The 21995-nt window shown below is 48.4% G+C and overlaps 6 protein-coding genes across 6 annotated transcripts; 4 read left to right on the top strand and 2 right to left on the bottom strand.

Annotated features, from left to right (window-relative positions):
• The first annotated feature begins 10 nt into the window (after window positions 1-10).
• On the top strand, window positions 11-1325 carry DEU56DRAFT_884512 (microsomal signal peptidase 25 kDa subunit-domain-containing protein). Its single transcript, XM_041356164.1, has 4 exons — window positions 11-280; window positions 338-498; window positions 554-647; window positions 698-1325. Exons 1-4 carry the CDS (start codon window positions 80-82, stop codon window positions 974-976), a joined length of 735 nt encoding a protein of 244 aa, XP_041210317.1. The 5' UTR covers window positions 11-79; the 3' UTR covers window positions 977-1325.
• Window positions 1326-1785: 460 nt separating this feature from the next.
• Window positions 1786-3039, top strand: DEU56DRAFT_910939 (CHAT domain-containing protein; the record flags this gene model as incomplete). The annotated part of the gene is made up of 5 exons (XM_041357241.1): window positions 1786-1807; window positions 1854-1948; window positions 2002-2129; window positions 2188-2506; window positions 2542-3039. The coding sequence occupies 5 exons, from the start codon at window positions 1786-1788 to the stop codon at window positions 3037-3039; spliced, it is 1062 nt and encodes a 353-aa protein (XP_041210316.1).
• A 946-nt stretch (window positions 3040-3985) lies between these two features.
• On the top strand, window positions 3986-6230 carry DEU56DRAFT_910938 (FAD binding domain-containing protein; the record flags this gene model as incomplete). The annotated part of the gene is made up of 12 exons (XM_041357240.1): window positions 3986-4015; window positions 4072-4191; window positions 4248-4406; window positions 4469-4670; window positions 4726-4832; window positions 4889-4923; window positions 4983-5156; window positions 5216-5271; window positions 5325-5334; window positions 5385-5409; window positions 5462-5488; window positions 5538-6230. 12 exons carry the CDS (start codon window positions 3986-3988, stop codon window positions 6228-6230), a joined length of 1638 nt encoding a protein of 545 aa, XP_041210315.1.
• Window positions 6231-10468: 4238 nt separating this feature from the next.
• DEU56DRAFT_792842 (glycosyltransferase family 20 protein) lies at window positions 10469-15025 on the bottom strand. Its single transcript, XM_041352727.1, has 15 exons — window positions 14480-15025; window positions 14198-14428; window positions 13685-13773; window positions 13403-13560; window positions 13290-13351; window positions 12837-13206; window positions 12601-12712; window positions 12472-12537; window positions 12275-12387; window positions 11943-12156; window positions 11637-11882; window positions 11218-11585; window positions 11043-11160; window positions 10920-10991; window positions 10469-10871 (listed from the first exon to the last, which is right to left on the bottom strand). Exons 1-15 carry the CDS (start codon window positions 14916-14918, stop codon window positions 10587-10589), a joined length of 2943 nt encoding a protein of 980 aa, XP_041210314.1. The 5' UTR covers window positions 14919-15025; the 3' UTR covers window positions 10469-10586.
• A 1167-nt stretch (window positions 15026-16192) lies between these two features.
• On the bottom strand, window positions 16193-17645 carry DEU56DRAFT_733377 (uncharacterized protein; the record flags this gene model as incomplete). Its single annotated transcript, XM_041348332.1, has 5 exons — window positions 16193-16289; window positions 16344-16682; window positions 16731-17301; window positions 17349-17412; window positions 17481-17645. The coding sequence occupies 5 exons, from the start codon at window positions 17643-17645 to the stop codon at window positions 16193-16195; spliced, it is 1236 nt and encodes a 411-aa protein (XP_041210313.1).
• A 1650-nt stretch (window positions 17646-19295) lies between these two features.
• On the top strand, window positions 19296-20218 carry DEU56DRAFT_939147 (uncharacterized protein; the record flags this gene model as incomplete). Its single annotated transcript, XM_041358866.1, has 3 exons — window positions 19296-19307; window positions 19360-19510; window positions 20001-20218. 3 exons carry the CDS (start codon window positions 19296-19298, stop codon window positions 20216-20218), a joined length of 381 nt encoding a protein of 126 aa, XP_041210312.1.
• Window positions 20219-21995: the final 1777 nt, after the last annotated feature.

The raw sequence follows: 21995 nt of genomic DNA, 5'->3' as shown, positions 1-21995 counted from the left end.
TTCTCGTCATATGCTACATACTTACCTTACACTGTAGTCTCGCTCACGTTCGACGCCTTTTTCCTTCTCCAGCACCACCATGGCACCCAGAAAGAACGCCAAAGGACTCTCACCAGCGCCTTCAACACCAGCGCGTCGTCTAAGCTCAGTTGCTTCCTCTCCAGAGAAACCACCAGGTCCATTGAGCACCGCTGTCTCTCCAGAAGAGCGCGAGGTTATCAAGGTCAACAACTACAGCGCAACTGAGCTCAAAAATGCATGTGATGATGCTCTCAAACGAGTGCGTAACTTTGGTATCGTAGCCCCGAATAAATGCTCATATCACTCGCGGTCATAGTACTTAACGAGACCCGTGTTGTTCAAACAAATACATCTTCACACCGATGTGCGACTGGCTTTGGGATGGGCAGGCGTATTCACAGCAGCAGCTACAGGACTTTATGGGTGGAAAACTGACTTCGAAAAATCGAAGCCAGGAGTTTGGGTTGGTTTCATACTGTAAGTGTCCAGCAAAACATCGTGGTTATTTAATTGAAAATCTCCGGCATCACAGCTACCTGGTTCTCACCTCCCTTCAAACATTATACTCCTACTTTGTAGAGGGAGATACCATTTTCGTTGGCCGACGGAAAACCTTTTCAAAGAGAGTGAGTCTGAATCCATTATGCCGTCTTTCACTCCTCTTATTTCTCTCTAGATAATAACAGAACGGATTACGATATCCTCCCGCACACTCCCAGTGCCGTCCTCTAAATTATCTTTCAAGCCCAGCTCCACAAATTCACCATCATATTCACTTTCCATCAATTACGTGGAGTCTACATCAGGGGGGAAATCATTGCTTGCAAAGGGCCGAACACACGAAGCCAAAGAGTACTCAGCCTTCTTCGACGAGAAGGGTGTGATGGCACAGGAGGTGTTCGAGCAATGGATCGGGGAGCTGGTAGAGGCAGTGATGGACGGGAAGGGGGCATGATTTGTATGTCTACGACTCTACGTGACGTAGAGGTCTTTCATTGATATGCTAGAAGGACGCGTTCTTGCGATCCTTTCACCCAAACTTCTCTCTCTCTTGACTTAAGAGATGGCTGATATTATATATCATCATTGGATGCGATTCACCCACGCTAAACATATTGGACGGACAACAAACTAAAGGGTGGCTGTGCTCCTTTAATTCTCGACCTGGTCCTGTCAAGGTCCTGTCATAGTCGTTTGGATCGACTTGTATAGAATTCATCGGCTTTTCTGTCTGCGTCGTTTTCAGCGGTTTGTATTGTTTCCACTATGATATACACTGGATTTTTCATGTGTGCTAAATGAGCAATATGTATCAGTGATAAACGCCAACCTGCGATGAGAGAAGCACCTTCAATGAGCTTGAGGTTCACATGGTACTCTGAGATCCCATGTCGCTACCACCTTGACATGGCACTTTCGTTGATGACTGACCTTCTTTGGCATAGTCGCACCTAGCCCATCCTCGATCCCCGCTGTTTTGCTTGATCGCACCGTCATGGCTTAGAGGACTGATACATAAGATTTGAAGGTGAGTCACTCCATATCATCTTGGTATCTGTTTCGTGATCCTCACGCTCTATCTATAGTTATCGGCGGAATAAATCTTAAAGTTCCCTCCAGGCGCATGCATCTAGGCGGCCTACGTGTCCATCAATGTTGACTCAACGAAAACAAATCTATAGTGTAGAGCGATATCATGACCCTGTAAAGTCCATGGAGACTTTTGGACCCCATTTGAGAACTGATCCTATGAGCTGCTCGATTATGGAGATGCGCCTTTCAGTGAGTGATTTTCTTCATATTCATGCACATTTACTACTAACATCTCATAGAACTATCCTTCCCACCTATTCGCGGTGTCCACCCTCCCCTCACGCTAAAGGCCGTTGTATCTGCTTGCAACAACCAGGACGGCGTACTGCCTGAAGTGAGTGACGTCAGCGTCTGTGCTATTAGCTTTTGCTTACAGAACGTCTGTAGTCCCTCGTGGACGACGACATTGCTCGAGACACGGACAGCTCACGCAGGATTTGCCACATACGTGGCAATCAAGACGGTCTCTCACCTGAACGATGCTGTAGAGCATTTTCGGGTGGATGTGAAGCAGTGTTCGGTCGGCCATCATGACCACGCAGCGGCTCTTCCATGAAATCCGCAATCTTGAAGGTTTCTGCTCCCATCGTCGTACGCAAACTTACGAGTGGCAGCACTCCAGGGGCCAGCCATCATCCTCATTGCCAGTAAGAAATTGTGCAGTGTCATCGTTGTCCTGATGATGTCAGGAGAGCCCCACCACGTTCGCTTCCCGCGCATCACTCTCGCGGACTTGGAGAAGCCCACAAATGACTTCGCCAGGGCGATACGGCAAGCATCTCTGATGGAGTTGAGGACGGATCAAATAGTATTCTTCTACACAGTACGGGGAGAGATCACGCTGCCCATCGTCAACGTACTCCAGAGTGATCTCATAGGATCTCATATCACAGTGCCGTTCTCGAATCTGGCTGGGTCTAACTGCAGCATTCCTCTCCACGCAGCCCGCCCGTCCGTAAGCTCGTCTCCTCGACGGCCAACCCCATCTCTCTCTCGGGCGACGACGCCACGCGAGCAGGTGCACTCGAAGCTTTGCGACACAACATCTGGATGCACCTCGCTTGTCATGGAAAGCAGGACCGCGAGCTGCCTTATAACTCATGTTTCGCCGTGAGAGACCAACCCCTCGCGCTGCTTGACAGCATGGAGAACGACACTCCGCACGCCGAGTCCGCATTCTTATCGGCGTGTCATACCGCCGTCGGTGATGAGAAGACACCCAACGAAGCCATCCACCTCGCAGCTGGACTCCAATTTTCTGGGTTCAAGAACGTCATTGGCATGTTGTGGGTGGCCGATGACGCTGTTGCAAAACACATTGTCGAAGCTTTCTATGAGAACATGTTTGAGAATTTGGAGGATGGTAATGTCACGGAACGTGTACGAAGAGGACCAGGGCATTCAACCATGCTACGTGCTCCGTGAAAAAGAAGGTGCTGCTCTTTCATTCAATGCTCGAGTATTTATAGAATTAGAACCAGAAGCTTCTTCATGCATTGTGCCAGAGGCAGCGTAACGAAAAGTGAAGAGCCTGGATGTTCAAATAGCTGTTTGTTTCTGGTGCAGAAGAGGCGTTGATCTAGACGTTGATATTTCCATATTCACACCAGTCCTACAACGAACTTGAACGAAGGTGAGCTCCGCGCACCGGCTCTATTGTGATCGGCGAAATGGTTCGAAGACACCAGTAAGTGTAGTCCTGTAGAACATCATGTTGCTGCAACTGACACTACAGCGTCATTCCAAAGGTCACAGTGGCATCTGGCATACATTTTTATAATACGGTCGAGAGATCGTGGCGGTCTGGTTGGCGGTTGAGAGGTATAAGTAGCCTTTGATGGGCTTGTTTAGCGCGTTCGCCGATGATACACGCAGAAGGCAGATCAATGTCCGACATCATGCCGATATGTGCCGAGTATGACTCAGCTGTGTTTCTTTCAGCCTACCACCCCAAACGGTTCGGCAGGCGGAACAGCGGAGAAACACAGAAAAAAGCGGTATGGGAGGGTGGGTGCGAGAAAACGGACAGAGGCACAAGGAACCGAGGAGAACAGGACGACTATATGCGCGGATGGCACGTACAGGGGGTAAGGAAGGAAGGAACGATACGTGTCGTCGAAGACGCAATATTTGGGATTCCGACTCGGCACGAGACTCGGCTCTGTGTCGTTCCTCGTCCAACACTAGTGAGCGTCTTTGACAAATCATCCGAGTCCGATCGCATGGGGACGCGGAATGTCGGCAACTTGTTCGACACGCATTTGGACGGCACATGGTTAGCTGCCCGACCCCACTCTGTTCGGCTGTGCCCCTGTGTTATAAAACACCATTAAGTCTGTTATTATGACCCAACAACCTCTGAACTCGACACATGAATTCCACTCGTCCTCCTGTACTAGTCGTAAGTAACCTACTTATGATTGAAGATTGCGTCTAAGCTAACTTCCTCGTTCAAAGGCAGGCGCTGGGCCAGCAGGTCTTGTAGCAGCGTTGACACTCCTCCAGAACGGCATTCCAGTCCGCATCATCGATAAAGACCCGAACCCTCGCATCGGACAGCGTGGTGCCGGAATCTGGGTTTGTCATAACACTACTTCTCTGGTGCTCCATAGTCTTATCAATGCATAATCTAGCCACGCTCCCTCGAGCTTTTCAACTTTCTGAATGTATCAGAAGTTAACGACCTAGGGAAACCCATCCCTATCCTTCGTTCGTACAAGCCCGGGACGTTGGAACCTGTGAAGGAATCTTCGATGGTCCCATATATGGAATCTAGCCCTGCTATACCATTCGTACGCAGAGCCGCCGTCTTCTCAAGAAGTCATGCTGATAAAATTTGGTACTTTATTTTTAGGACGTTCCCAAGATGATAGGTCAACAGCTCCTAGATGAAGTTCTGCGACGCCACCTAGAGAAATTCTCGTGCTTTGTCGAGATGGGCACCGAACTGCGTTCGTTCGAGCAATCCGACGAGGGTGTTACAGCTGTTCTAGCAAAGAACGGCATATTGGAGACTTTCGATACCAAGTGGATTATCGGCGCTGACGGTGCCAAAGGTGAGATGCAATTAAATTCAAATGCAGAAGGATGAGTCTAAATTTTGGTTTGCAGGCATCGTGCGCAAACAGCTCGGGCTTACATTTGTAGGCGAAACTAGAGATGATGCTGGAATTATCACCGGAGATATTCGTTTAAAGGGCGTTGGTCTTGATAGAGTGGTGCGTCTGAATTCTACTTACTCGATGGAAGAGCGCTTCTAATGCTGTCTCCAAAGTATTGGCACCAATTCGGAAATTTCCATGAACAAGCGTATGTACCATTGGTATTAGTGCATCGAGGCTTGGAGATGTATTGACGACGATCCACAGCATTTCATTGCGTCCGGCTGACGAAATTGGCGAGGATGGCTGGCAATTTTTCATCTTCGGTGTCAAAGACCTGACAAAGGTCGCTCAGAGCGAGGAGCTGATCTTCGAGATCATCGCGTCAGTGATACCCACGGAGGTTACATTCAACAAGCTGGTCTGGGTGAGCGAGTACCGGTGTGTTTATCTTTTCTTTTATACCTCGATATATTTCAACATTCATGGGTTGGCTGTAGGGCCAATATTCGTATGGTAAACAAGTTTAGCGAGGGCCGAGTATTTGTTGTGGGTGGTATGTGGTTCTACTTTTCAATAATATGCCTGGGCTGATGGAAGTCGTCATAGATGCTGCCCAGTATGTCTATATTTGTGTGCGTTCTTGGCAAACTGCTGACATATGTCTAGTGTCCATCCCCCAAGTGGTGCCCAGGTCTGCGTGCTTCTCATCAAATGCCGATGCGTACTCATCTCTCTATATACAGGGACTCAACTCAAGTGTACAAGATGCTGTGAGTCTTGCAAATGCATGATGTATGCCAAGACCTGATTGTATATCAGTTCAATTTAGCTTGGAAACTCGCGCTCGTCGAAAAAGGACTCGCCGACAAGTCTCTGCTCGAGACGTATAATGCCGAACGTCTGCCTGTCATCTCCGAAATGCTTGGGATCACCACCTCGATTATGAACCAGGCAGTGAAGACAGGAGATCCGACCGACCGACGAAGTTCTATCCTTTTCATGCTTGGTATCAACTGCCGGTTCAGCAGCATTGTCCTGGATGAATTTGTGACTCCAGTTGAGGGGAGACCTATCAAAGCCTACGGGATACTCGATGAGGGGCATCTGGAGGCTGGAGACAGGGCGCCTGATGCACCAGATGTGCTGCTGGTGGGGCGTGGAGAGTCTGACATGAAGACTCTTTTTGGTCTGTACAAACCATGGCATCACACGGTGCTTGTGTTCGCACCGAGTCTCGCAGATTCTTCCCCCATCTTGGGCGCCCTTGGGGCATACGACAAAAGCGTCGTGCGATCGGCAGTCGTTTTACCTTCATCAACACCAGTGACACCTGCTGCATCCCCTGCTGACCTCGTTCTCGTTGACCAGGAGGGCTATGCATATTCGGCTTATCTCGTGGAAGCTGGCCAGACGAAGGTGTTTGTGATACGGCCGGACGGGGTGATTGGAGCGATTGTACACGGTGCGGAAGGCATGAAGAAATATTTCTCGGGAATATTTTTGGACGTGTAGTGGTCTGTCCTTTTTAGTTACTGAGGACTTTTGCATCATAACTCATTTATTCCCCGCTACCAAATGAACCAAGAGATCATATGCTGAGTGGCCTACCTTTACAGCGGTTTGCAAAAGTACAACCTACTCAAGAAGAAGACTATGGTTGTTGAGACAATTTTTGCCTCGCACTTTGGTGTATCCCACGCTGAACTCGTCCCGCTGTCTCTGCTTCTCAGTCTGCTGCCCCGTGATGTAACTCTTCCAGTTCCGTATCTCCATCGGGCGCGATCTATGTCCAATATCTTTCCTTTGCTAGTGAGTGATCTTTGGATACCCGATTTACGCTTACTCTCTTGCTTGGTTGGGCTACGTGTGTTATTTTTGTCGGTATCTCGTTGACACTCCACTTCATTCCAACTGTTGGTACGCAAGTCTTAGCAAGGTGTTTGACATTCGAATTCCGAAGGTACCAGCACTTCGTCTGTATCCTCCAAGGGTATAGTAGTCACCATCTCGCCTCTCTCGGTCCCAGATTCTAATTGAACCCTCTAGATCTCTGTCTCCAGCAGTCGAGGACTTGTGGACCTTCAACGGTCTATCTTCTCTCCTCTCGAACAGGCCGTGGACCCAGGCTAATTGGCAATGCGGGTGACGCGAAGTGTCGCTACCTCTCCAATGCGCTCGGACTTACATCCAGGAATCACATTTGAATTTCTGGAGATCGGTCGAGGACCTATCGAGTTCGTGCTCATGCATCCGAACGGTTGGGAAGGTCAATAACAACAACAGGTAACAGGTTAGACGCGCTGTCGAGATCGCTGGTCTCATCTCATCTGAGGAGGAGCAATCTCACGTGCACCTCTTGACTGATGGCGAAGTAAGTCTTCATTTCTGTTTTACCAGCATGATTACATCGGATATATTCTCTAAAAACCTTATAGATGTGTCAGACTCGGACGAGGAGGAAGATCGATCGGACGGCCAGGGAGTCATCGTTGTTGATGCTGGAGGCGGAACTATCGATCTCATTGCCTACTTGATGAAGTTATCTCCGACTTCGTTCGAGGAGATTGCCCCAGCTGAATGTGAATCCCGCTTTCCTGCGTTATTAACGGCGTATAGCTTGTTCAAGTACTATGCTGTATCCTTCGAAACGTATTCTAAACACTCCGGATAGATCAACATTTGAATGTCCAACTGCGCACAGGCTCTGGAGTGGTGAAATCTTTCTGATCAAGCTATCCACGTTCTAGCACAGAAACATTCCTATGACGATCCACATCGATCGCGACGATGAAATCGTCAAAGACCTGATCGGAGGCTAAAGACAAGTAGGTTCTTTAATGTTGTACCATCAACCAATCCCCACAACTTATCGTCCTGGTTTGATCCTGTTACACCCGCCAGGTAGTAGTGATATCCACCAATCACCTCACTGCTACAATCACCTCTCCGTCTACAGCCTCTGCATTCTCAAATTCAGACAGCATCTCTGCATGATCTCGAGGCTCTGCATTCTCGAATCTTGACCTTTATTGGGTGTTCTGGGGGTGTTGGTGCACTATGTAGTTCTGGTAGTAACTGGCTCACGTGAGACATTGACAGACATTGACAGTATTCCACACCAGGCTACCCTACGAACAGCGAATGAAGAAGTCGACTTCATCACTCCAATCGGCATCGACTACATGATGTATTTAGTATGATACGTTTCGCATCGGGCTTCATTGTATTCAACGTCGAAGGTGTACGCTGGCAGCTAGATTGAAGAACAACAAGACAGGCTTGACGCGGTCATTAACGGTGCTTCCCACTCTTCTTTTTCCCCGTGTTGCTATCTTGAGCTAGAGATGGTGTTGTATCTTCACCAGATATCAATCGCGGAATTTCAATCATGATGCACATGTCTCTGGCTGTGAAAACTGATGCCTCTCACCACCGCACCAACTCCACGATGCAAATTCGAAAATACTGCGCCCATCATGCAGAACCTTCAGAAGCTCAGCGCTCAGCGCTCAGTACCCGATCACTTTCGCATCACCGGAATTTTATTCAAGGCCCGCTACATCACTTCGAACGTGACATCATATCTATTGACAGGAACGAAAATCATCCCTCAATCTCATTTTGGTCATACAAGCACTGGATGGTCATGGTAGTATATCTAGCACGAATATCATTGTTGTATGTCCACCAAGTTCCCCGCTCCCTCACATCCATCCTCTAACAGTATGACACTAGTCTCAGACGACCCTAGTTATTGGCCACTCATCAACTCTTTTCGCATTAACAGCTATTTTATAGGTTCGTGAAGAGCAGTCAGATTTCGGCGCTGATGTCTCGATCTGACCTTGATTATGGTTTTCCAGTTGCCGCTGGTGTTGGATTGGTATATGATTGGGGTGAGCATGATAACATGAGAATTGCTGATTTCTCACAAGTATTTCCAGCCCTTACGTTTGGACAAGAGGTATGTTGATACTATGACCGGGGCAGCCATCTCGCTAAGATTTGTTTGTAGGTCGAACTGGTCTGGGTGAGCACGGTTCCACGTCAGAAGAACAATATTGATTTGCGACAGAGACAACGCTGGTCCCTGATGACTGTCCTCTATCTCAGTGTACGTACCTTGCCTGTTGTGAATTTGTGCTGACTTGACAATATAATAGGTGCGCTATCTTGGCATTTTTTATATTGTGTATGTTCAGAAGGCTTGACCATTGGTGTTGTGCTAATCAGCTATCTCTCACAATCAGCCTGGACATACTGCGTATGTCTTCTTGCATTTACCGTGTTTGTTTCTTCTGACCAGTGGCATACAGTCAGTGTTCCGACGATTTTGTTGACAGATGCAGTGAGTCTTCTGCACCGATGTCTGCTATTCCCATTCAATTAACCGCGATACCCTGTAGGGGTGAGTGTCATTCTTGACCAGCTTATTCGTTTACTATCATGACTGCTACAGATGTGAGTCTGTTTGTAGTGTGTGATTCACCCAAGGCTCATCACTCACCGGATTTCTCAGGCCGGATTATGTACTCCGTGTGGAATTGGACGACTGTTGTAGCATTTCCAATGCTGTGCGGTGAGTTGTGCAGTTACAAGACCTATGATATTGACTCGACCAAATCATGTTGCAGTCATCATGATCACTCGGTTACATGCCATGTATCAACGATCCGGAAGGATCCTGATATTTCTCGTCGTCCTGTTATTGGCTGTCAACATTTTCGACGTAGCGGCCGGTGTAATGACAACAAGGCATACTTCAGGAGGTACACTCAATTGTAAATGAAAAACGTGCATAACGCTCATTGATGAATACAAGAGGAAATCATTCTCTCTGGCACCTATGCGTGCACGATTGGCTATGCGGACAATGTCTCACTTCTGACTCCCATTACTTGGATCCTTGGCACAGTCTGGGAGGTCCTCGCGCTGTGTCTCGCAGTCTGGATTGCTGTAAAACACTTCCGTGAACTGCGACAACACTCGGCAGGAGGGATTATCGGCGACTGTTTCACGGTGTTGATAAAGTCCCATGTGCTTTACTTTGCGAGGTGAGTTCATATTGTGATTATGCTTCCCTTTTCCACTGAATGATTGAACGCGCTAGTTATGTTGCCGTGTCTTGCTTCAGCCTCATAGATACTTTTTCTCCAACGATCCTAGCGGTATGTCAATCTTTCACTGACCTCTGCATGGGACTGCGGTTCATTATTTCTATAGGACCCATTTTCCCTCGAAACACAGATTTTGGTTGGTTTTCTTCAGATTGTGACAGTCATACAATCCTTTGTGCTAGGACCACGCCTCATCCTAAGCGTTCGAGAATATCACGCTCGGCTCGTGGCTGACTCTGATGCAGCAACTGGCATGACCTCAATCGCTTTCCAGGAGCGCGTGCATATATCAACTGGCAGTGGCGTATAGCATGGGAGATGCTCGACGGAGTTGATGGTAGCCTGGTGCTGTGCAGGGAGCAGGAGAATTTGGCTTGTAATGTATAATTGATTAGCACTTCAAGCTACACATAAATCGTGACTGCACTAGCAAAAAGGCGCCGAGCCACGAACGACTAATAATCATCCTCCCTCTGCAGAAACTAGGTTACTTCTCATCCCGATTCATGATAGCTCTAAAGACCCATGCATTGAGTTCCCTCCTCTCCTTCCTTCGCACTCGAAAGTATTTACATCCGAATATAAGCCGAGAAGCCCCTTGTCCTGTGCGCCAGACTCCCAGCATCGACGAAATCAAAGCAAAAACTATTGTCTATAGAAACTCTAAGGCGCAAGCACATCAATGTTCTTATCACATATTCCACGACGGTATCTCAAGACAAAGAAAAACAAACCCCATGCAGCGCGCGACTTACAAATACCCCTTCACCTCCTCTCCCTGAGGAGTCTCCCCAACCAAATACAACATATGCTCCACCACCTCCTCAGGCGTCGTCACATGCCAACTCGCAAGCGTTCGTTTGCTACTATGTCCAACAGCAGTCGTGAAAACAGCTTCTGGAGACACCGCGAGCTCTACGTCACTGTACTCCTTGGTGTCGTCGACGAGCATCACCGAGAGCGGGGGCTCCATCATGACTTTACCAATCGAGGAAGGCGAGAAGAGGAGCAGGGCGCGGAACATGTCTTCATCGGTCTGTTGGGGGTGAGTAAGTAAGATGGGGGAAGGAGCGGTGGAACGGACCTTGTCGTCACCAGCGCAGAAGATGAATTCGACTCCAGGGTTCTGATATAATATACGCTTGACGATCTCGCCCTTGAGTGAACAATTAGTCTACCACATACATCAAAGACCAAGCCTACAAACCTTGTTCACAGCAATAGGCCTCACTTCCAGATTCTTCTTACCCACGAGCACCTCGATCGGCCTCTTGGACACCACGTTATTCTCCAACAAATCCTGGCACTGCCTGCACTGGAACTGTCTGCAACCCACAACCATCAGCCCAACGAAATCCACAAACACAAACCGGAACACGCACCCCCACTCCGGATCAGTCGACCGATAATGCCAAGTAATCGAGCTCTTCTTCATCTCGATATGGCTCCCAGTCGTACGCTCTGTATAATACCTGAAAATCTCCGCCACTTCTTCCATCCATCCCATGTCCAAACTCGCAGTGAAATTCATCCACACAGCGCTGTCAGGCGAACGGATGAATCCGCCGTGCTCCGCGCTCATCCCAAGGCGCGGGAAGTGCCCTAGATGTTCCTCGAGGAACGCCTGGTCCCGACCGGAAACGATGTATACAATATTGTTCGGGTCAGATGTAAGCTTCGCGAGCGCAGTGAGTGCATCAGGAGAGGGAAGCGCCATCGACGGCATCTTGACGATCGGCGTGAGCGTGCCCTATCCATCAAATGTCAACGCCGAGCACTACATCCCTCACCCACCACTCACGTCGTAATCGAACAAGAACAGACGCTTCCCGGCGTTGTCATACAGCTCTTTGAGCCTGTCTCTGGGGATGTAAGGGGTTTGACGTGCAGTGTTTTGTCCGTTGATCTGCGAGAGCAGCATCTTGGCAAGGACCGCAGCCCATGTGTGCGAGGTGTGAGTCGTTACGACCTTGTGCAACGCCGCGTGCCTTGACGCTTTCTCCTCCTCCGACATTACCAACCCGCGGTTCATGGCAGCCGCTACATCCTGGTCACAACACATCCGTCAATCATCCGAAGACGTTCGAAATGAACAAACACTACGCACTCCAAGATCCCAAGGATTTACTTGCAGCGCATCAGCCATATGCTGACTGATACCCATAAACTCGCTCAAAACGAGGGGCGAGCGCTTCGTGCGCTCTTGCGCGATCACGAACTCCATCGAGGTCGTGTTCATTCCGTCCCTGAGGGGGGTGATCACCCCGAGGTCTGCAGCGCTCAGCAGTGCGTAAAATTCGTCCTTTCTAAGGGTTTGGTGGCTGTTGGGGTTGGGGATTAGATGTGTATGGGAAGGAATTGGATATGGCAGGGATATGGATTAGATGCGGTACGGACCATAAATTAGACACATAAAGACGTGATAAAAGGGACACGCACTAGTGGTGTACGGGTATAAAATCCAAACTCCCATATTCCCCATTGATATGCGCGACGAGTTCAGAAACTTGACGTTCGAGCTTTGGAGAGTCTGTTAACGCGGGGGACGTCACCTGCAAAGAGGCATTTATCAGTTTGTTGTGTCGTACTTTTGATGTTGCTCCGTCGCGAATTACAAACGGAACGACTAGACATACCTGAATGAGCACGACTTTGCGCTGCCACTCTGGATAATCATGCAAGAGCTTCTCAAACGCGCGGAGCTGGTGTTATAGCGTCAGTTTTGGTAATGTCAGTCAACGGCGCAAGAAAAAAAGAAAAATCACCTTTTGCAAAACCCCCTTGACAACATCCAACTTGTCTCTTCCTACGATGATCTTCTTGTCTGCGTAGAGCACGCGAAGGGCTTCGAGTTTAGGTTGGATGCCCGCGCGGAGGCTGATTTGTGTGCATTATTTGCGTGCGTGTATACGTTAGGGTTCGGGTATGTCGAATTGCGTGTTAGAATTGCATATATGCGCATCAGAAATGTCCATCACATAAAACCAAATAAAAGACTCACGTATCCCTCGCAACCCTCTCCGCATCCACCCCAACCGGACAATGCGTAACAGCAGCCACATGTCCCTGCACGTCGATGCCTACATATTTCTCAACGCCCGCTTTGCTTCCGCGCGTGAGGCTTGCTCCGCGGGTGGGTACACTGAGATTTGCCTTGGTACCGCTCCCACCGCTCGAGCCTGCACTACCAGCACCACGCGGAGCAACGCTCGCACCCCTCGAAGCACTAGCAGACGCAGTCATAGTACCCCTACTAGTAGTCTCATACCCGCACACACGAACGCAGGTCGAAGTGAAGTGGCGGGTGTAGCTGTAGGTTTGGAAACAGATGAGGTTGGCGCCTAGCATTCCGTCAAGGATTTCTTTGCGGCCTAGGGAGGTGCGTTAGGTTAGTGTGCTGATTAGGGTGTTCGAGGAAGGAATGTAGAGGTGTGGAGAAGGAGGGAGGACGTACGCGGTAAACATCTAAACACCTCAGAACTCGGGAAAGGCGTGTGCACGAAAAGACCGATGACCCTACGCGTAGTATATCAGTACTCTTGCCGTCATCGTTAAAAAAGCACTCACACATCCCCACCATTCTCTCCACCCACGCCACTCACAGCACCAGAATGCATCGCATTCCTGAGCATGCGAGGGACTAACAAGAGATGGTAGTCGTGGACCCATACGAGGTCTCCTGGTTGGAGGACGCTGGCGAGGCGGGTTGCAAATGCTTGGTTGGCCTTTGTGAGTCGTGTTTGAGGAGATGATTAGATGTGAGAGTGTTGGGTAGGATGTGCGAGCGTAGATGTGTGTATGATGATTAGATGCTGATCAATTTAAATACGCGAAGAATCTAGAACGGACCTGCTCATAATACTCGTAGTTAGCATCAGCGCTCGCATGCTCTGTCGCTACGTCCTGCCAGAGGAGGTAATGGAAGAGAGGCCATAGAGCTGTGTGAGGGTCAGCGTTATGTCAACAGAAGAAGGTGCCCCGGTCCGGGAGTAATAAGAAGCAGAAAACAAGGTTGGGAAGTCGAAGGAGAAAATCAGTGAGATTGGTCGAGATGAGCGAAAAAGCAAATCAAATAAGAATGAGATCAAACGACTGGGGAAAGACGCGATTGGAACAAGGGAAGTGGCCCGAATATCCGAGAAACGAGGACCAAAAAATGAGGGCGAGGAAAGGTGCGGAAATGAAGGAAGGAGAAGGAGAAAACCGTAAAGATCCAAACAAGGAAATGATAATAAGATGTGAGTGAGAAGGGCCGAAAGCAGACGATGGACGTAGATCAGGAGGAGGAGTGCCAGATATGGAAAGTTGGGGCCAATGGAGTATTCGGGTAGATAACGGAAAAGAGAGGAGGAGAGCACTAACTTTGTTTGCAATATCCATCGTAATGACCGTGTGCGACGTTGTCCTCCATCCAGAGTGGAAGATAAGTAATTGGTTTACCAACTTCGGGTTCAACTGTGGTAAGCCCGTTCTTGTCGGTGTATTGAGCAAGCTCGACGTCGAGAGCATCCTTGTCCTGTTGAGAGATCCTAGAAGACGGAATCCGGTCACGTACAGAAGGCACGCGTTCTCCGGTAGATGGGTTGACGTCACCTGTGAACTTGAATAAGTTGTGTTATCATGAATGGGAGGGGAGCGAATAACCATCTGGAGAAGAATTGCCATCGGGTGGAGCAGCTGGAGAGAGAATGTCCCCAGTCCATCCCAAGATGACTTGTTCATGTGTGACGCTCAGACTACGAATGCCACTTGTCATTGCGCTGTGTCCGTAACGTGGAGTGAGTTTCCAACGTTCAGGTAGTGGTGGAGCGTTGACGGAAGCAGGGAGCTCATCTGTTGGGCTTGGTGGTACGTCTGTAAGGATACGAGGAGGTGTAGGGGGTGGACTGAGTACGCCATCTCTCGTGGTGGTTGAAGTGATTGTGCACGTTACAGGAAGGTAATGGCAGACATGAATGATTCGACCTGATAGTTGAACACCATTGGCTTTGTGTCGTGCTTCGAGTGCTCTAACATGATCACGAACAGCTGAAAGTGAAATGTCGTCCCCTGCGCGTGTGTATGGTTCTGCGAAAGTATCCATGGTCGAAAAACAGTCAAAGTTGGAGCTGGGTTTTTATATGGGACTATGATTATCGGATGGACTAGTTTTTGAAGGGATACATGCTCAATTAGGTTCATCATCCATCGTCACCCTTCTAGCCTCTTGATTCACTCCGCTGGCGCCAGCTCGGCGTCTAACACCGTACCTGAGTCATATTCGCCTCCGATATCCAACCCCAGTCCACAGCTAGACTCCATCCAGTCTGAACACTTATACCTCATCGACGTAACAGGTCTTAAAACACATCCTCGATGCTTCCTTTTCTGCACCCCACCACCATGCACTCAGCGCTCATAACCCTCAGGACCAGCACCAGTATCCAGTACGTCTTTTTCCGAGAAGAACCCACGATACTGGTCTCGCAGGCTCGGCAATCATGAGATCATGCAGGTCGATAGAACGTCTCTAGCCCGCTCGGACATCACACAATCGAATCGTTCGATCCGCATCAGGGGCGAGCCTGGGCGAGCGAAGGGCAAGCAGAACGCAATTGATGAAATTCAAAAAGGATTCATCACGTGATTGGACGTTCTCTTGGCTGTGACGCTGTCGTCCTATAGCGTCCTATCCGTCATCCTTCTCTTGTATCCCCTTCATGAACGGTTTTCACAAAGTCAGCTCTTGTCAGAGCTAGGCTCGTTTACTACCACTGACTTCAACGCTGGCGACAATTGCAGCTACACGCCCACATGACATTCTCTTCTTTCTGTACTTATCCAACGCAGACACAGAATACCTCGTTGATTGGGTGGTTCTTTTCAAAGAACGTCGCTCGATCCACCGCAAGCTATCCTTAAGCTTCATCCCTTCAAGCCCTGCCCGCTTATTTCACCCTAGGCTGCAACACAATCACAGCTACTCACTCAAGGGCGTCGCTGAAACTTAGTTCGAGGACGGCTTCGCAATAAGGATTCAGACTGCAGCGGGGGTATCATATAATAGTGAACGGTGAATGGTTCATTGTTGGTAGCCTTTCGCTGTTCATTGTCATGATATCATTTGAGGGATAGACATGCACACTTAGTTGTGCGTACATTGGTATAGTGAATTCCTGATCATACAGACCCTCTTCTGAGAATGCAATGCAGATCGGCGTATCGGAGATTCCATGCAACATTGCTTTTGCGTCACTTCGAGTGGTGGTGGAACATGGACTTCGTTTCAATATCTATGATCCGTGTCTTTAATTGCAAGGGGGTATACGCGAGATTCTTGTTCGCTCCGTGTGTTAATAGAACTCCGAGTTGTTGCAATCACCAGTCAATCTTCTTGTGAGATTTTCCCCGACCCCCAAACCCCCACCCAATCTGATGCGCTAGCTTGATCGCGACGCCAACGTCGGACGCAAATCTACCAATACATCATAAGATAAGGTGTCAGTTTATCCCAAGATGATACACTCACGCCCAAACAGTCGCCGGGTTCTTTTGGAATTGCCGTCCAACCAGGATGACATCCGCTTGACCTTTATCAAGCACTTCTTGGGCGATCTTGCCATCGGTAATTGAGCCGACAGACCCGACAACAAGCTTATCCCCAACAGCTTGTTTGACTGCCTGTGCGAACGGCACTTGGTAAGCTGGGCCGAGTTTCATGATGGCTTTTGGGTGATTGCCGCCGCTGGAGACGTCGAGGAAGTCAACACCATGCTCGCCAAGAATACCCGCAAGTTTGACGGTATCCTCGGCACGCCAGGATGGTTCATGTGGGAGGGCTTCTTCGAGCCATTCAGTCGCAGATATCCTACGAAGCATCAGATCAAGTAAGAACATCTTATAGACTCGGAAATACCTCAGGAAGAGTGGCATGTCTTCAGGGATGACGTCACGGATAGCATCCACGACCTCAAGAGTTAGACGAATGCGGTTCTCGAAGCTTCCACCGTATTCGTCCGTGCGTGTGTTGCTGACGGGACTCAAGAAAGAGAACAGCAGATAACCGTGTGCGCAGTGAATTTCGATGACGTCAATGCCAGCTTTCAACGCTCTCTTCGTAGAATCTACAAATGCGACGATGACCGCCTTGATCTGTGCCTTCGATAGCTCCTTAGGCACAGGGAAGGCTTCGTGGTAAGGAACCGTAGAAGGCCCCCATACGTTGTCTGGCCATCCGCCTACGCTCTCAGTTGCTGCAAGACCCATGGACAACCACGGCGCAACCGTGGATGCTTTCCGGCCGGCATGGGCAAGCTGAATGCCAACTTTTTGGTTTTGTGAATGGGCAAACTCGACTATCTTGCGGAGTGGCTCTATTTGGCTGTCTTTCCAGAGTCCTGAGTCGTCAGGGGTGACACGACCCTCTGGGAGGACCGCGGTGGCTTCAATTATAGAAAGGCCAGGACCCCGCGTGAAGATGCCGCCCACTGAATACTGTGAGTACTTCTATAATGGTCGAGATTCATAAACTTACGGTGCGCCATATGCCAGGACGTGAGATGACCGTCGTCTGCAGAGTATTGACACATCGGAGATAACTGCATGAAATTGGGATGGGACGTCAGGAGAGTCCATTATCACGTCGACGATCAATATAACGACTCACGAAAATACGATTATGAAATGTTGTTCCTCTAATCTTGATGGGCTGGAACAATTTTGGTATAGGTGTTCCATCAGGCTGGGGGTCGAATGCTGTGCCTGCAGCAGGGACCTGCGCAGGGGTGAAGTATGGGATAGCGGGCGCGGGCTTGTTTGCTGGAGGCTGCATGTCTAGGGGTAAATAATGAAGTGTGTGGAACACCTTGAACTCCAGGGTATATTTATACCAACTGGCATGATTGTGTGTCAGGCTGATGTCGCAATCCCACTGTGTTATTCAGCACATTCCCAACATATCAGCGAAATTCAAATAGTTGGTCCTTCTGATCCATTTTACCTGTATAACAAAGAGTATGTTGACCGTACAACCTGTAAATATAAATAGTGGTCACGCGCGGCCACTAATGTATTACCCATGGACCGTCAACGTGGTCAGCTGGTGCACATAAGCAGGTGTCACTGGAGTCTGACGCAGCCGAATCCTGCTACGTTTTCTTAGTGAGATGCAACGGCAAGTATGCTGATGATAACGGGGATCATCAGGAATAACATATGATAAAGTGGCGGCTATCGAATAACTACCCGTCCTTGCCAGGTGAACTTGGACGTCAAACTGATAGGATTGGACACTGCATACCAGATACATGACTCCCATTCTTCAACTGCGTTCCTTTCTACCAGCCCGGAGGCAAGCAGAGGCCACGGTCATCGGGGAGACGACACTCCAAAAAGGAGTTCAAGTAGCAAAAGATTTGTAAGAACCAGCCCAAGAGTAGTCTGAATCGAGTTTCGCGATCCACGAAGGATACGCGAGCCACGAAGTGAACTCAAGGACAAGCCAGTACCATTGCGCACATCCCTCATACGCAAGGAGAACTACAACATGGTAGTGTATAGTTGTCTCCAGCCGTAACCGGTTATTCATGGGGTTCAGCGGCCACACTTGCAACAGGCGAGCGTAGGCTAGCCAGAAGCGTTAGGTACCATGGCAAAGTACATATAATGCAGTCTGAATGTGTACCAGGACTCAGGATCCGATAGATCCCAAGGGTGGTGAAAGAACGCCATATAGTGATGTACCGCGGCAGTAGCACAGAGACTGGAGCCCAAACTGACTAGTCATCTAGCACAGATTTGTCAATGTCCCTGAGGCGCCTTGTTGACAGGCGCACGCGCGATAGGACTGCCATTCAATGGATACGAGTTTGCCCGATCCCCGCGACGCTTCCAAAGCTTTCATTCTCGCCCTCCTCTGCTGGAACAGAATCTTTGGGGTGTGAAAATGGAGCTGCTTTTCTGGTACGTCGCGCAGCTGATTACAGCCGGGCTCTGCTAGAGCCGATCGAGGGGGATTGAAATACTCAGACCTTAGCCCGCTCAAAAATGTGGATGCATGAAGCAACCTGTACGTGATGAGCACTCGTGGCTTTCGAGCTGGTTGACGAAAAGAATCGTTTCCACGTCCGCTTATAACGTCCAACATATTCAAACTCAGCGCCATTTGAATTTTGAACCAATCACTGCAGAAACGACTTTTTAGCAAGGCCCTAATCGGAGTAGTGCTGCCGTGGTCCGGTCCTGAACCACGGTTCGAACCTAACCAATGGTCAGGTTCGTCCTTGGTTCGGTCCATGGTTCCAAATTTTGGATGGACCGAACCGGAATGAGGTTCGCGGTCCGCCATCTCCTGAACGGTTCGAACATAGGTTCGGACCTTCCCGAACCGTTCTGAACCCCGAACCGAAGCATCCTTGCGATCATCAACAAAACAACACGAAAAAACATATATGACCAGGTCAGGTGAGCTAGCCAGCAAATCATGGTTCGCAATGTGAGTAGCTTTGACAGTTCTATATGCACAAGATTATTTATATACATATCAGCTCCCTTGGTCTACCGCAAATGAAGATCTCGTCGAGTTGTTTGAGACTACCAGGCAAGTTGAGCTCGCTGAAATCCTTTTCGATGGCGCTAGATCCAAGGGATGCAGTGTTGTTCAGTTTGCCCAGGTTCCAGAGGCAGAGACAGCTATTGGTGAGTTGTTTTGTTTGTCTTGAGTGGCACATGTGAACACATCCTTCAGTACATGTATGGTGGGCGCCCTCTCGACGTTCGGTTCAATGATCGATGGCATACATTTACACCTACTGCCGCAAAGGGCGGTCAGGTGATTCCCATGCAGGCGGAGTGATCTATTTGTCCATTTAACCCCTTCAATATGGAGCATCACGCCAGGGAAGCGCCTCGGGAATTCTTGCTCTGCCTCATGCATTCTCATGCATACTGACCAAGGTAGCTCTTTACTTGTTTTGGAAGGTCCGTTGCTTAAGCGCAGCAGGGAACATGGATCTCTGAGCAGCAAGATTTCAGTGAGACATTCGCTATCCAATGGTATAATCAGGCGGGGTGTAACCAAGTCAATGTCGGCATCATGTCATACAAGGGCTGCCTTTCCAAACCGGAATGGATGGATGCAGAGCAAAGTATTATAGATGTCGTTGCTGATTGCACTGATGTTTACCAGATGAACTAGGTTTATTCTCGACTTTATGCACTATCCGTGCAGACACATCAAAAATTGCTGAGAAACTCACGCCTAAGCAATCCACCGAAGGTCTCGTGTATTATGCGATGGAGATCAAAGTGGTTCTTCTCTTCAGTTTGACAGAATTGAAGGCTATGATCATAATCATCTCAAGAGTCCTCTTTAGGGATTATTGTGATGGTGCTCGTGTGCCTTGAGTGTGAGATATCTGTACCATACCTCATTCGAACATATGCATTGTGGGGTCAAACGAGGCGGATTCTATGTGTTCTGGCTGGGAGCTACCTGGTGCGTTTTCCCATGTCTGCATGCTTGTCCAGCTGAGATATGCTCAGGTAATTCTTGCGGGGGCGTTTAGTTGCCTTACATTATATGGAGTCGCTAGGTGGAGATGATCATGCGGAGCACTGGAAACCATCTGTTTTCATTTGTGAGTGGTATGGAGCAGTCAGCTTCTTGACGAGGACTCAACAAAAAAAAATTCATTTGCTACTAGATATTTTAGGGTTCGGTTCGTGTTCGAACCAAAAAAAAAACCGAACCTGACCACTCTGAACCGTTCGCAAAGGTTTGGTCCAGGGTTTGTTGACTCTGATAGAACCGGACCCAGGTTCAGTTCTCGGTTCTTGCTCAACCTCCGCTGAACCAGACTGAACCAGACCACGGCAGCACTAAATCGGAGGCTATCCTGTCATTTTAATGCATTAAAAGCATGATAGTTACAAGACAAATGTATTGCATTACAGTCGTTTGCATAATGGTTTAGACAACCAAACTACTCTACTGAAATGTTTGGTTATGTTTTTAATACAAACATGTTACACTTATCACACTAACAACCATTAACTGCTATCCAAGTTTCACCACGTTCTGGAATCTGGATTCTCGAAGTTGCTGTCACTGAACAAAGAACTACACAGAGCGCGCTGATGCATGCCCAAGTGCTGCGGGGGTCCACAGAAGCCACTGAATTATGTAGAGATCCATGATCATTGTATAATTGAAGGATGTTGTACACAGTTGCACGTGAAAGGCCTGACAGTGTTACAATTTCATCAATAGGTATGTGCATTTCATGGTACCAGATGATAACACCTTCACACAGCTGTGTAGACGAGTCAACATTGCTGGAGGCATTGTTGTGGACGTTTGAACTTTGGTGCAACGGCAGTTGTAGCGTGACAGTGTCACATTTTGGTTCCTGCTAAACAGAAACAAATATGGTATGAAGTCGCTCAGTTTGTCTACATCATTATGCAAACGACTGTAACCATTGTAACTATCAGCAACCTCTTACATAACATTACATAACATCTACAGTTAATCACAGGTCATTGAAACACGAAAATAATATTTAGCGCACTACACCACTGCATCACAACTCTGAGGCTCTACTGTATTTTTCCCATATAGACAGACATCTCACAAGTAGACCTATATAATTTTTATGAGTAGATTCTCAATAGTTCGAGCACCATGGCAAATTTAGTGGAGGGACCTTGTTTTCGGAATTTCTCACTGAATGAAACACGCATTATTTCCTTATCCAACATTATGTAAGCTATCTATCTGTTTTCAATGTTTTCGTATCCTATGGACCCTGAAAAACCTTCCTTAGACTGTACCGTGTGCTATATCATTCAAATTTCAACAGGAGTATGCTCTCCGTGTAGCCACCATGATATTAGACTTGATACATGCAATATTTTGACGAAAAATGAGTGTTCCGAGTTGAGACTGGATGGTGAAATTTCGAAACTACCAAATTTGGCGCTGTGCAAGCACCCATTTTTTGTGTCTTCAGCATTTTCTCAAATTAAGTTTGCTTCAAACTTGACAACAGATATTGTCACAACCCCTTAAACAACTTAATGCTGGACATAACTGAACGTATCGTCTCAAGGCGTACTATCTCAAGGTCATCAGTATCTTTATGTATTCCAAATATTTTCAGACATATATTTTGTGTGGTTG

Source organism: Suillus clintonianus, assembly GCF_016758775.1.
Source record: "Suillus clintonianus strain FC179 chromosome Unknown DEU56scaffold_22, whole genome shotgun sequence".
NCBI lineage: Eukaryota > Fungi > Basidiomycota > Agaricomycetes > Boletales > Suillaceae > Suillus > Suillus clintonianus.
The sequence above is the reverse complement of the archived record's forward strand: the minus strand, read 5'-3'. Positions and strand labels throughout refer to the sequence as shown.

Bases quoted from the DNA above. Each gene is read 5' to 3' on its own strand.
- DEU56DRAFT_884512 (XM_041356164.1), top strand. From the start codon at position 80: ATGGCACCCAGAAAGAACGCCAAAGGACTCTCACCAGCGCCTTCAACA. The intron at 281-337 runs GTGCGTAACTTT...TCGCGGTCATAG, and splicing joins GTGATGATGCTCTCAAACGA to TACTTAACGAGACCCGTGTT. The intron at 648-697 runs GTGAGTCTGAAT...ATTTCTCTCTAG, and splicing joins GGAAAACCTTTTCAAAGAGA to ATAATAACAGAACGGATTAC.
- DEU56DRAFT_792842 (XM_041352727.1), bottom strand. From the start codon at position 14,918: ATGGATACTTTCGCAGAACCATACACACGCGCAGGGGACGACATTTCA. The intron at 13,774-14,197 runs GTTAGTGCTCTC...ACCCTCACACAG, and splicing joins CGATGGATATTGCAAACAAA to CTCTATGGCCTCTCTTCCAT. The intron at 13,352-13,402 runs GTGAGTGCTTTT...TACTACGCGTAG, and splicing joins GGAGAGAATGGTGGGGATGT to GGTCATCGGTCTTTTCGTGC.